The sequence below is a fragment of the Oncorhynchus mykiss genome, chromosome 2 (assembly GCF_057628025.1).
Source record: "Oncorhynchus mykiss isolate SJ-2025 chromosome 2, ASM5762802v1, whole genome shotgun sequence".
NCBI classification, from domain to species: domain Eukaryota; kingdom Metazoa; phylum Chordata; class Actinopteri; order Salmoniformes; family Salmonidae; genus Oncorhynchus; species Oncorhynchus mykiss.
In genome coordinates, this window is record NC_143023.1 from 13,491,591 (window position 1) to 13,506,291 (window position 14,701).

Below are 14,701 nucleotides of genomic sequence, written 5' to 3' on the forward strand. Positions count from 1 at the left end.
CGATATAATTTACAATGGCGGTTCGGAAGGCTTTGTGGGATCATACCGGCAGCTATCGTTACTTGTATTTATATAAGGAGTCTGACATATTCTCTGAGTTGCTATACAAGAAAGGCTCCATAGCTCAGTGGTTAGAGCACTGGTCTTGTAAACCAGGGGTCGCGAGTTCAATTCTCGCTGGGGCCTGACATATTTTGGCCCAGCTGATTTGTGACCCTGAGGCCAGTAGCACCTGTTGTCACACAGCAGCAGCCATTTTACTGTTGCTCTCTACAGTTAGCCAGCAACTCAAACTAACCCAGCCCTGGAAAACACATTAGGAAGTCTCTTCTCTACTTCATCTCCCAGTCTTGCTCCCAAGCAAAAAAATAACAGCATCTAAAAGAGAAAGTCATCTTTTAAAGCTGTCAAATCTCATTACAGCAGGTGATTACAGAATGTGGCACAACTAGTTTATTCAGTAAGGATGATAAGTATTTTGTTTTTTATATACATTAAAAAACAGGTAACAATATGTTGAGTGTTATCTTACAGAGGGCAGATAAAACAAGTAGCAACACTATCATCATACAGCAACATAACAAACAAATATGATTACAGACAGATCAAGGAGCAATCATCATAGGAAGGTCAAGTTATTCACTCTATTGTTTTTCCTGTAGACAGCCAACTCAGATGTGTAGACAGGTAGCTAGCTCAAAAGGTCTGTGTAGACAGTAGCCAACTCAAAAGATCTGTAGACAGTAGCTAGCTCAAAAGGTCTGTGTAGACAATAGCTAGCTCAAAAGGTCTGTGTAGACAGTAGCTAGCTCAAAATGTCTGTGTAGACAGTAGCTAGTTCAAAATGTGTGTGTAGACATCCCCATCATGACGTTAGCCAGATTGGGAGTGATAGTCTCTCGACACTAGAGGCGCTTCCTTTGTTGTCGAAAGGGGGCCAAAGGTATCCATTGGATCCCTCTCTCTGTAACAGTCCCTGTTGGTCCCTCTCCCTGAGAGTCCCAGACACCTCCTAGACATTGTTCCCCATGATGGTTTAATGTCCCTCCCAGGCCATGACAGACACGCTGAACTCCCATCTCCCAGCAGGCCTTGCGGTCAGGGTACAATGCAGGTGGCCTTGCGGAGCGCCAGGTAACCGGTGACGGCGTCAGTGGGGAGCAGGCGCAGGAAGGAGAACTCCTCAGATGACGTGAACCTCAGCTTGGTCTGGGGGTCAGTGTAGTTCGCCTGACACATGGACACATAGCATAATGCAGAGTGAGTGTGTGTGTGTGTGTAGTTCACCTGACACATACAAAATGACAACAGCTCACAGAGAGTCCATAAACATGTGTGAAGACTGTGTGTGTGTGTCAGTTACTCACAGAGAGTCCATAAACATGTGTGAAGACTGTGTGTGTGTCAGTTACTCACAGGGAGTCCAGAGATGTCTGAGTATTTCTTGGCTGGCTTCAAGGAGGGAGGGGCATCGATGCTGTAGTCTGAACACAGCAGGCTCAAAGGTCAAATTCAGGCAATCAGAGAAGGCTCAGAAAGAATCAGGTCATGTGTAATACTGCACAGAGAAGTAGCTTATAGTTACACAGCCGTCTGTTAAAATCCCCAAAATGGGTCTTCATTTTCACAGTAAACATCTGTTAAAGCAGAAACATTGACCCAAAACATCTTTCATACACAAAGTCAGACACACTCACAATTGGGGTCATTGATCTTCCAGGGTAGAGTCCGTTCCACTGCCAGAATCTGTTTCAGGTTTTTCCAGGTCCGGTTCTTTTTTCCTGCTGCAGCTCCCCCTATCCCTGAATGCTGTAGAAAGGGGGGAGAGAGGAGTGAGGCGAAGACAAGTGAGGGAAAGACAGAAAATGCTCTATCAACCAGTTATCATTTCACAAGTGTTCCCGCCCAGTCTGCTCACCACAAATATTGGGTCTTTGAAGGGCAGGGGTTTGGCTGCTGGTTCCGTTGTGGCTGGACCTACAGCGTCAGACACGCCCACTGCCTTCCCCTCAGACACCGCCTCCACTGCAGTCACCTACAGGGTCAGTTTAGCAGAATGCAACATTTTGGAATGTTTAGATAGAAATATGCCAATGTAACAGATGTGAAATGGCTAGCTAGTTAGCGGTGGTGCACGCTAATAGCGTTTCAATCGGTGACGTCACTTGCTCTGAGACCTTGAAGTAGTGGTTCCCCTTGCTCTGCAAGGGCCGGGGCTTTTGTGGGGGGATGGGTAACGATGCTTCGTGGGTGTCAGTTGTTGATGTGTGCAGAGGGTCCCTGGTTTGATCCCGGGTATGGGGGAGGGGACGGACTAAAGTTATACTGTTACACTATGTTTATACAACATGCCTCTCTGACATGTAAATAAGTGATCATGTAGGCTCTATTCATGGCATTTCTATCTGCAACGTTGTTTGGCAACTGAACTTGGCCCAGGGGACAGCTCAGCTGTTACATAACTAGCTAGATCAACCAGTTTGGACAAAGTGCAGCCAGCATTACAACCATTATGTAATCTCCCTACTTTTCAAGTTTTTGAGTGATCTTTGGTGTTTCGAAAAATAAAAAAGAGATTAGAGTTTTAGACTGCAGAACGTAGATCATAGTTTTCACTGGGACTGATCTGGAGATGATGAATAAGAGGTTAAAAAGTGGTGAAGTGAGGCTTTAACCGGGCACCCTGATCATGGACTGTTCTCTCTACTACCTCAAGCCTAGGTCCAAAAGGCTTCATAACAGCTTCTACCCCCCAATCCATAAGACTCCTGAACAGCTAATCAAAGGGCTACCTAGACCCCTCTTTTACACTGCTGACACTCTGTTTATTACCTATACATAGTCACTTTAACTCTACCTACATGTACATATTACCTCAACTAACCGGTACACCCTGTATATTGTTACTTGTTATTTATTATATTGATATTTGACTGCTGCGGTTTAATTATTTGTTACTTTGATTTTCTATTTTTTTTAACTTAACTTCTTAAAGCATTGTTGGTTAAGGGCTTGTAAGTAATCATTTCACTGTAAGGTTGTATTCGGCGTATGCGACAAATACAATTTGATTTAACTGTATTTTTTGTAATGGGAGGAGGACCAACAAAATTATTGTTACTGTATCATCGAAATCAGATCAGCATTTTAATTGGTCTGTCTATTCCTCTGCGTATGTAGTAGCTAGCTAACTAACTAACTAGCTTCGGGGAAACTACCTGTGCTTGTGTCGGGTTTGCGATGGGCTGAAATTTCTTCTTCTTGCTGTTGTTCCCACTGGCCAGTACAGCAGGAGAGATGGCGGTGTTAGCAGGTCTCTTCTTACCGCGGAGCCCGGCCAGGCTAGAAGCCAAAGCCAACGTCTGTGTTTTACCAGCTGGCGAAGCAGTTACCCTGACCGCCCCTTCTACACCCGGGCTATGGTTCGGAGAAGCCATTTCTCTGTAAATGATTTACGCAAAAAAAACGGTTAAAATGTTCATAAACACATGTTCTATTATCATTGAAAATATTTCTCGCGTAATCGTAATCACTTCCGGGTCAAAACTAGTTATAACGGCCTTCTTCTTTAATGTTTTATGGCAGACTACAACCTACTAGTGTTTTTTGCCGCCACCTAATGTTTGGCTTTTTGTCTGTTTGTCAGCCTACTTACTATTCTGCATTATTAATTCATTGCGCTGTGAAGAATTTCCCTACCAACTAACCCAACAACCTCACCACCACCACAGGACCCATTTCCCCCCAGCCAGCTTGTCTCTGCCTTATATTATTGTGTGGCCTACGCAGCATTCATTATATCCAACAAAAACAGCTCCATATCTACACTATAGGTAAATAACTTAGCAATATTTAATTAAGTTTTGCCAGAAAGATTGATCTATTAGAATATTCAGGAAGATGGTCAAGCAAGACTGATAGAGGGATAGGTGAACATACCAGGGCAGGTAGGCTACAGGTAGAGATGCAGGCAGAGGATGACGATGTAGGTCTACAGCAAGAGGTTTAAAAAGTTCGCCCAACTAGGTAATCAATAATGATCAATTATTTCCATTATCATTCTGTCACTGCATGACAATGCACCTTTGTTACAGCCAACAATCATTTGTTATTGTCTTTGAAGCCAAAAACAAGACATGCATTTGTGGGAAATGCTCTAAATAGCAAGTTGTTCAGTTGTTTTCATACCAATAGGCTTACGTGAAACCAAAATTGCACTAGCCTACTGGGTGAATAGATGAAAATAACAATTAGGCATACAGTTATCACAACAGATATTTTTAAATAGCAACAAAACAGCTTTTGGTTTCGAATGGTCACCATCAATGAAGGCCCCCCACCTCCCAATTAATTTAACCTCTGGCAATCAGATTAGAACAAGGTTTACATACAAGGCCATGTTCAAATGCCAACGTCAAATCCAAAGCAATTGGCGCACTGCCTAATCAGCTGACAGGCAAAGAAAATGGCACTGTCTCTGCACTCTGTTTTCTAAAAGTGACAGAAAATGGCACTGTCTCTGCACACTGTTTTCTAAAAGTGACAGAAAATGGCACTGTCTCTGCACTCTGTTTTCTAAAAGTGACAGAAAATGGCACTGTCTCTGCACTCTGTTTTCTAAAAGTGACAGAACATGGCACTGTCTGCACTCTGCTTTCTAAAAGTGACAGAAAATGACACTGTGTCCTGGAGGACATCTAGGAATCTCCCACCTACACACTGCTGCAACATGAGCTTAACATCTGAAATAAACTTAGTGGGTTCTGCACAAATGGTCTCACAGGATAACTGACACATCCTAACTTAACTTCATCAGGTAAAGACTCTGCATCAAAACTCAGCAGGACAGACAGTCCTGTTTCACCATGCTCTCCACCGGCTATGAGTCACACCAAGCGGTGGGCGTCATACACGGGAATCTTCCATTTCAGTTGCTCCTTCTAAACACAATGCTACCCAGTTATCACTCCTTTCAACGGCTCCAACCTTTGGGATATGGAGGTGTCATAATACCCATAAAACCTAGCGGTCAAACACGGAAATGGTTCCAATTGTTATGTTTCACTATATTGGATCACTCCAATATATTGGTATCCGGTATCACTCCGCGGAGGAGGGATACATCCGAGGTGAGGATTTACAGATTTACTCCCGTGTACACCGGTGTCACGGCTGGGGTCCGTACCTATATATAGACCCCATTGCCTCGGCACACGTTCTCTACATCACTTTTGAGGCGCACCAGCACCGTAGAGGATTGGAGTGATCCATATAGTTCACATAACCGTGGTTACATACGTAACCGTTATGTTTCACTATATTGGATTACTCCAATATATTGGTATACCCGTACCAGATTAGTCAGTGCTAGAGGGACCTGGCCAGCCAGCAACGAAGTCCCAGTGCGGGACCGAGACGCATGGGCCGTCAGTGTGGAAGGGGGGTCCCGACACAGTCCCCGGAAGGGGAGGCAACGCCCAGGACCGTTGAACCAACCGCAGAAGGAGGTGCCACATTTACCCGATAGTACCTAGAAAAGGTGCAAGAGGAAGCCCAGCTGGCCGCAGCACCGATCTCATCGAGGGGCACTCCTCTCAGTAGAGCCCAGGACGCAGTCACACCTCGTGTTGAATGTGCCATTACAGATCCCAGCACTGGCATGCAAGACAGATTTTAGAAACACTTAAAGTAAGGGCTGTATTTATATTTGGCTCTATTTAGGCTACGATTCAAAAATTCTAATTAGCGTCAAAGTAGACATAATATAAGACTACAAATCCCTACAAGCTCCTGCACGTCATCTCTAGGAAGTCACCTTTGCTAACAGGTACAGTTAAAGAAATGTAGCCAATTTACTCATTACTACATTAGATAGTTAATCCAGAGATTCTTACCTTTGCCTCTATTTGGCAGTCTTGTCCAGATCTTGATGGCATTTGTAGTTCTTTATGATGGCCACATTATCAGCAAATTAACATTTCATTTGTTGGGGGTAAACACAGACGAATACACTGATAAAAGCTTGTCCAAGAGACATTTACATGGTTATTAAAACGTCATGCCAGGGTAAGCCTACACAAAACATAGTTCTTATTTTGTGTTTCTAAAATCTCCTATGAGAAAAATGAATGGTAGAAAAAAATGATTGGAACCATTTCCTTGTTTTGTAGGTTTTATGGGTATTATGACTCATAATGTGGTACTCTATTAGCATCTCCCTAACACAGGGGTAAACTACTCCATTTATACTTCCGCAAACCTTCCAAGAGGCCTTCAAAATAAAACTATTATTTTTTGTGTGAATTACTGGCAGACTAGAGGCTGTGTTGCGTATTGCTGCATTTTGCAGGCTGTTGTGCACATTTTGGTCCACAGAAAATGGAGGAAGGGGAAATGTTACATTTCACCACCATCTAAGCCTGCACCTATACACTTGCCGCATTCAAAACAACTGTGAATTGGGAACTCTGAAATCTCTGACTTCAGACTTCATTCAAGACAACTGGGAAGTTGGGGAAAAAATCTCAGACTGGGAAAAATAGTTTGGAATGGTCCAAATCAGAATTCCAAGTCGGAAACTCAGGCATCTTTCTAGCGCTCCGACTTTCCGGCCTGAAGATCACTGACGTCATGATTTGACCTTTGAGTTCCCAGTTATCTTAAAGCACCAACTATCCCCCCAAAAAATAACCCACCACCCCATCACACTACTTTCACACTAAACGATCCTACATCAGGCCTGGGAGGATGGAGCCCCTTCTTTCAAGACTCGCTGTAGATCTTCTGCACTAAAATCTATCACACCCAAATATTTATCCCTGCTGCAACTACCACATCTATCTTCTGTGATTTCTGCACCATCAGCATAGAGCGGTTGATCACAATGGCTAGAAATGCTAGAAATCCAACCTTACTAAAACTCATCCTCTCTGGATCTCTCTTCAGGCCGACTCACTGGGGGGCTCCCAGTCAAATCACTCACCCTTGGGCTCTTCCCCCCAACTCAAACTCTGGTAATCTCAACCCTTTGCTCTCTCACAGGGCTCTTTGGATCACCTGCTGCATGGGAACATAGTCCCTTGCAAAAGTATTCATCCCTCTTGGCGTTTTTCCTATTTTGATGCATTACAACCTGTCATTTAAATTTATTTGAATTTGGATTTCATGTAATGGACATACACAAAATAGTCCAAATGGGTGAAGTGAAATTAAAAAATAACTAGTTAAAAAAAAGAAAAAACAGAAAAGTGGTGCGTGCATATCTATTCACTCCCTTTACTATGAAGCCCCTAAATAAGATCTGGTGCAACCAATTACCCTCAGAAGTCACATAATTAGTTATATACATGATCTGTCACATGATCTCAGTATATATACACCTGTTCTGAAAGGCCCCACAGTCTGCAACATCTCTAAGTAAGGGTAACCACCAAGCAAGCAGTACCATGAAGACCAAGGAGCTCTCCAAACAGGTCAGGGACAAAGTTGTGGAGAAGTACAGATCAGGGTTCGGTTATAAAAAAATATCTGAAACTTTGAACATTCCACTGAGCACCATTAAATCCATTATTAAAAAATTGAAAGAATAAGGCACCACAACAAACCTGCCAAGAGAGGGTCGCCCACCAAAACTCACGGACCAGGCAAGGAGGGCATTAATCAGAGAGGCAACAAAGAGACCAAAGATAACCCTGAAGGAGCAGCAAAGCTCCACAGCGGAGATTGGAGTATCTGTTCATAGGACCACTTTAAAGCCATACACCCCTACAGAGCCAGGCTTTACGGAGGAGTGGTCAGAAAAAAAGGCATTGCTTAAAGAAAAAAACAAGCAAACACGTTTGGTAATCGCCAAAAGGCATGTGGGAGACTCCCCAAACATATGGAAGAAGGTACTCTGGTCAGATGAGACTAAAATTGATATTTTTGGCCATCAAGGAAAACGCTATGTCTGGCTCAAACACAACACCTCTCATCACCCCGAGAAGACCATCCCCACAGTGAAGCATGGTGTTGGCAGCATCATGCTGTGGGGATGTTTTTCATTGGCAGGGACTGGGAAACTGGTCAGAATTGAAGGAATGATGGATGGCGCTAAATACAGGGAAATTGTTGAGGGAAACCTGTTTCAGTCTTCCAGAGATTTGAGACTGGGATGGTGGTTCACCTTCCAGCAGGACAATGACCCTAAGCATACTGCTAAAGCAACACTCGAGTGGTTTAAGGGGAAACATTTAAATGTATTGGAATTGCCTAGTCAAAGCCCAGACGTCAATCCAATTGAGAATCTGTGGTATGACTTAAAGATTTCTGTACACCAGCGGAACCCATCCAACTTGAAGGAGCTGGAGCAGTTTTGCCTTGAAGAATGGGCAAAATTCCCAGTGGCTATATGTGCCAAGCTTATAGATACATACCCCAAGAGACTTGCAGCTGTAATTGCTGCAAAAGGTGGCTCTACTAAGTATTGACTTTTTTTTTGGGGGGGGGGGTGAATAGTTATGCACATTCAAGTTTTCTGTTTTGTTTGTTTCACAATAAAAATATATTTTGCATCTTCAAAGTGGTTGGCGTGTTGTGTGAATCAAATGATACAGTTGTAAGGCAACAACATAGGAAAAATGCCAAGGGGGTAAATACTTTCGCAAGCCACTGAAGGACCTCACAGAATAACAACTATAACCTAACCTGATCAGGCAGAAACTCTGTCAAAGCTCAACAAGACAGACTGGGTATTCTCGGTCTCGCCATTGCCACCGGGTTTACGTTTCACCAAACACCAGGAATATTATTTTTCATTTGATCCAACTTTACACTCAACGCTACCCTACTGATCACTCCTTTGAGCAGCGCCCTGCTCCGGAGAGCAAAGCACGACGCCTTGACACGCGCAGCGCCAGCTGCCTGTGGGAGGAGGATACACAAAAAATCTAAACAATTCCACTTCTCGAAACTTTCACAATGTAACCGCTCCCAATTTGTCCTTTACCCAGCCTGAAACAACGTACTGGTCGGGGAAAAAGCAGGAATCCAGTTTTTAAATTCCTATCGGTCCAAAATCCTCTCTGATAGGTCTCCCATGGCAAACACTGGAAGTGTGTACCACAGCTGTCGCTGCAGGTACTTCCCCCCGGTCAGGATCAACTTCAGAGTGCTCACTACTGCCAACAGACTCAAGTTTCTCAAGAGAGCAAGTAGATTTATAGGTCATTTTACTTGGTTTGTATTCAGGAGATGAAAGTAGGCACTCAGGAGAGGAAGGTTTGTACTCCGGAGACATTGGCTGGTATTTTGAGCAGAACATCCCAAATAACACAAATACACTTGATTGCTATAACTAATTTCAAACAGCTTATTGAGAAATTATCATGCAGATATACTAATGAGGAAAACAACATATCTCAATGGGCAAATGTGCTACTATTAAATAACATTGTGTAATAGGACATTTATCAGATTTGAACTATTTAATTTATTTCGGTCTTTCAAAAGTTTCTTCAAGTGCAGTCGCAAAAACCATCAAGCGCTATGATGAAACTGGCTCTTGTGAGGACCGCCACAGGAAAGGAAGACCCAGAGTTACCTCTGCTGCAGAGGATAAGTTCATTAGAGTTACCAGCCTCAGAAATTGTAGGCCAAATAAATGCTTCACAGAGTTCAAGTAACAGACACATCTCAACATCAACTGTTCAGAGGAGACTGCGTGAATCAGGCCTTCAGGATCAAATTGCTGCAAAGAAACCACTACCAAAGGACACCAATCATAATAAGAGACTTGTTTGGGCCAAGAAACATGAGCAATGGAAATAAGACCGGTGGAAATCTGTTGTTTGATCTGGAGTCCAAATTTGAGATTTTTTGTTCCAACCACCGGGTCTTTGTGAGACGCAGTGTAGGTGAATGGATGATCTCCACATGTGTAGTTCCCACCGTGAAGCATGGAGGAGGAGGTGTGATGGTGTGGGGGTGCTTTGCTGGTTACACTGTCTGTGATTTATTTAGAATTCTAGGCACACAACAGCATTCTGCAACGATACGCCATCCCATCTGGTTTGGGCTTAGTGGGACTATCATTTGTTTTTCAACAGGACAATGACCCAACACAAGGGCTATTTGACCAAGAAGGAGAGTGATGGAGTGCTGCATCAGATGACCTGGCCTCGACAGTCACCCACCCTCAACCCAATTTAGATGGTTTGGGATGAGTTGGACCGCAGAGTGAAGGTAAAGCAAACAACAAGTGCTCAGTATATGTGGGAACTCCTTCAAGACTGATGGAAAAGCATTCCAGGTGAAGCTGGTTGAAAGAATGCCAAGAGTGTGCAAAGCTGCCGTCAAGGCAAAGGGTGGCTACTTTGAAGAATCTCCAATATAAAATATATTTAGATACATTTAACACTTTTTTGGTTAATACATGATTCCATATGTGTTATTTCAACAGATGAATCATGAAAAGACCAGTGTTGAATATTGTGTTTTATCAATGTGAGTGGCAGAGGTGGAGTCTGGCAAATTAGGTGAGAGGTGGAGAGGCAATCAGCACACTATGCTGGCAGCTGTCCAAGTGTAAACAGCTCTGGTGGGAAATGTTTCCTACTGAAAATTAGATTCATTTTTCCACCTGGCTGAGGGAGTGTGTGTCTGAAGGCAAACAATGTTGACGTGTTTGGTTATTTTTAATTACAGTATATAGAGAGAGGGGGAGCTATAACTCCTCAAATGCACTCCTCCAATAAAGCCCTAGTCTCTTTTTCACACACACATATTCACTCCTCGGTTGAAGTTTAACACTATATCTGTGTTGTTTTGCATTACAAAGATAAACTGTGTTAGTCCATGTCTAGTCAGGCGTATGCTGTGCTGGTGATGTTCCATAGAACCTTCAGTGTTCTCTCGGAGTGTTCTCCCTCATCACAAGACTCATGCAAAAACCATCAGCTCCTGGAGAGGGGAGTAGGAATCACATTTGGGCTAAGCAGTGAGTACCTGCATCCCATGAGTCAGAAACCTTGGTCCAGTCCACTTTTCAGGGCATATACTGTACAGGTGTAATTTGAAATGTCTGCTAAGAAGTTTTTGATGGATATTCACAGAAAACCACCATGTTATTCTGTTTGTTCCATTCTTGTTCCTTTAACGACAGTTTATTAGAGAAAATGCCATTCCTTTGCCACTTGTCAGCCAGTTATTGCCATGCAAAAGACTGCCGGTCTCACAGTAATTGACTGTTATTTATTTAAACACATTTAGCATCTCCTGATCTCCCCACTGTCACGGTTTTCTGTATGGGAAGGAGAGTCAGACCAAAATGCGGCGTGGCTATTGCAATCCATGTTTAATAGGACAAAGTAAACGCGATCAAATACCAAAAAACACAACACCTAAACCGCCTAATACTGGTGCAAAGTAACACAGCAACAGACTAAGGACAATCACCCACAAAACCCAACACCAAACAGGCTACCTAAATATGGTTCCCAATCAGAGACAATGAGGAACACCTGCCTCTGATTGAGAACCATATCAGGCCAAACATAGAACTAGACAAACTAGACATGTAACATAGAATGCCCACCCAGCTCACACCCTGACCAACCAAAACATAGAAACATACAAAGCAAACTATGGTCAGGGTGTGACAGACACCTACAAGCTGCTGATGCCTGCTTTTGGAACAGCTACATTTTAAAAAGTATAATAAATCAATTGAATATACAACGTCACAATAAATCAATTCTTTATTTTAGGCAGGTCTAAAGAAACAGAAGGACAGAATATGAGTTGACCTATCTGGCTTTGTGTCACGACTTCCACCACTGTTCGGGCGGCGCTCGGCGGTCGTCGTCACCAGTCTACTAGCTGCCACCGATTCCCTTTTCCTTTTCTGTTGGATATGTCTCGGTCAGTCTGACCTTGGGTTATCACCCCGAGAGTAATGGGCAGGTGGAGAGAGTGAACCAGGATGTGGGTTGGTTTCTGCGGTTGTATTGCCAGGACGGTCCAGGAGAATGGGCGAGGTAAGTCCCATGGTCGGAGGTGGCTCAGAACTTCCCACCACAAAAGGACCAAGCAGCGTGGTAAGGGGGACTCATGGACTTGGGAGGAAATCCTGGACGATAAAGGACCCTGGAGTCAGGCTGGGGAATATCACCGTCCCAAGGAGGAGCTGGAGGCAGCAAAGGCGGAACAGCATCGTTACGAGGGAACACGGCTAGCAAGGAAGCCCGAGAGGCAGACCCAATCTTTTTTGGGGGGGGAGGGGGGGGGGGGCACAGGGAGATTGGCAGAGTCGGATTATAGACCTGAGCCAACTCCCCGTGTTTACCGTGGCGAGCGTCGTACTGGTCAGGCACGGTGTTATGCGGTGTAGCGCACGGTGTCTCCAGTGCACGTTCACAGCCCGGTGCGCTACATCCCAGCTCCCCGCATCTGCCGGGCTAGGGTGAGCATCCAGCCAGGACGGATGGTGCCGGCTCAGCGCGCCTGGTCTCCAGTGCGTCTCTTCGGCCCAGGATATCCTGCGCCGGGTCTGCGCACTGTGTCTCCGGTACGTCTGCACAGCCCAGTGAGTCCTGTGCCAGCGCCCCGCATTTGCAGGGCGAAGATAACCACCACAAAAGGAATATGTACGCTCCCCACGCTGCACCTTGGTCCACTTCCTTTGACGGCCGTGACACTATGCGCCATGCCATAGGCTGTAGGCTTGTTCATTTAGCAGACAAGACATGCTTATAAGTCCCATGCCATTATTTTATATTATATGATTTTAAAGTAAGGACATTATAAATTAACTTAGCTGAATACAATATAAATTATTTTTTTCCCATTCAGAGCTAAAGTGCGCCTATGAAGTTGGTATGTTGACTATAAAATGTATAATTTGAAACAGGTACTACTATATGCTAGTTATTTGGCAACTTTAGTTGTGAATGATACAAACCCTAGAATGTCTTACCAATCAAAAGGTGGTGCTTTGTTCCTTGCATCAGGCAGCACTAGCTGTTCTCTCCAGCTCTCATCAAGTGATAATTATTTCACCCATTAGACTATTTTTAATGAAATTTTGTCTTTACTAATATGTAAAATGAGTTTCGATTTAAAATGTCCCATTATGAAATGGGCAGAAACGGGCAAGAGGGAAATACATATCATCCGTATGCACTCAAATAGCAAATGGAGGCTACAGGTTCATTCCATGTTGGGTCGGCTACACAGGTTATTTTTCCACGAAACAGGTGATATTGCACACAAACTCTGTATGTCATGGGCTCTCCAACCCTGTTCCTGCAGCTACCCAGTGATTCATTTGTGAAACCAAGTGAAATCTGTTCTGGAACATGATAGTAACATGTTCTCCCAACTAAACATATTTCATTAAACTGTTGTCTGCCCCTCTCTGCGTGCTGGAGAAAGGAATGAAGGAGAGAGGGGAGGAGATGGAAATGCATTGGTTCAGATATTGTGTAGCTAAAGGTGACACATTGCCTATTGATTATATAAAACATATTTAAATATGCCCTTTTACTAGGCTTTTCAAAATCATATAGAAATTCACTATAATGTAGTCTAACTCTGAATTTGTTTAATATAGACTAGACAAATGATGTACCATAGATATATTCTGTAATATGTGGCTAGGCTATGTACTGTATAACAGCACAATCATTTCTTAAATTCAGATTTTATTTTATATATTCAAATGGGTGTTTTGAATGAATCATCAGACTTAGAAAGCGCTGTCCATTCCTTTGTGTTAGGCTTTGAAACAACATCCACAAAGACCATGTTTTCCATTCAGTTTCAACCATGTTGTTGAACTTCTATCTTCAAATTGAGTTTTAAAAGCACATAGTGTTTTGATGTGATTTTCCATTGCATTTGCATTGATGTCAGAGTGGTTGGAGGGACGGTAGAGCCCTGAGTACCAGGCCATTAGCGACCTGATGATCGTTAGTGAGTTGGGTACTACTAACACATGTCCAGAGTGCATAAGAGGAGATTACACACACACACACACACTAAAAAGCAAATGGTCCTATTAGTAACTCAGGGAGACTAAGGCCTGTCCCCATTCTACCCTGGTATAGAGTTTCTATCCACCTCGGTGGCATGATATATGTCTTAGTGTTCATGACCATCTGAAAACATTCAGTGAGGTTATTATCTAATCTTCTTTGCCACTGCCCTCCGGCAGCAGAGGAGTTCCTCAGGCAATACTAAAGTCAATAATCCCCTTTCCACTGTACCTAACAGGTACCTGGGGTTAATGTGCCAACACGGTAAAGAACTGAGTCAGGGCTGTGGTTACTACTGTGTAATGACTGTGTTACTAAGGACTGTGGTACTGTACATGCTTACGCTGTGGTAGTTCAAACAGACTTATGCCTTTCACAAACATCTGTTACAGAGACTTGCCTGCAGGAGAGCCATCAGCTCACAGCAGCTCCCCCAGAGAAAGACCTGTCAGCATCCAGACGTCAACACAGGATGAAGATAATATAATAATATATACATAATATAATATATACATGCCATTTAAATAGGCCAGATGTGCAGTAGGGTTTGTGTGTGTGAATGTGTGTGCACAACAGTGTTGCCTGTTGTGTATCTGTGAAGGAAGGAATCTGTTGAGACAGGGGAAGCCTCTGACATCTCATCCATATTACATCCCCAGCAGGATGCTGCTACATGTTACACATAAATA

At 43.6% G+C, this 14,701-nt stretch overlaps 1 protein-coding gene and 1 non-coding gene across 3 annotated transcripts; one reads left to right on the forward strand and one right to left on the reverse strand.

Annotated features, from left to right (window-relative positions):
* The first annotated feature begins 113 nt into the window (after positions 1 to 113).
* Positions 114 to 186, forward strand: trnat-ugu (transfer RNA threonine (anticodon UGU)). The gene has a single exon. It is a non-coding gene; the product is annotated as a tRNA-Thr (tRNA).
* A 252-nt stretch (positions 187 to 438) lies between these two features.
* Positions 439 to 3,633, reverse strand: LOC110490524 (INO80 complex subunit C). 2 transcript variants are annotated; one of them, XR_016484331.1, is made up of 5 exons: positions 3,219 to 3,623; positions 1,919 to 2,035; positions 1,698 to 1,809; positions 1,417 to 1,558; positions 439 to 1,230 (listed from the first exon to the last, which is right to left on the reverse strand). XR_016484331.1 is itself a non-coding variant. In XM_090189259.1 (5 exons), the coding sequence occupies exons 1-5, from the start codon at positions 3,435 to 3,437 to the stop codon at positions 1,099 to 1,101; spliced, it is 648 nt and encodes a 215-aa protein (XP_090045385.1). In that variant the 5' UTR covers positions 3,438 to 3,633; the 3' UTR covers positions 439 to 1,098. The 2 variants fall into 2 exon arrangements, 1 of the variants encoding a protein (XP_090045385.1); XM_090189259.1 differs by having other exon boundaries at positions 1,417 to 1,484; positions 3,219 to 3,633.
* Positions 3,634 to 14,701: the final 11,068 nt, after the last annotated feature.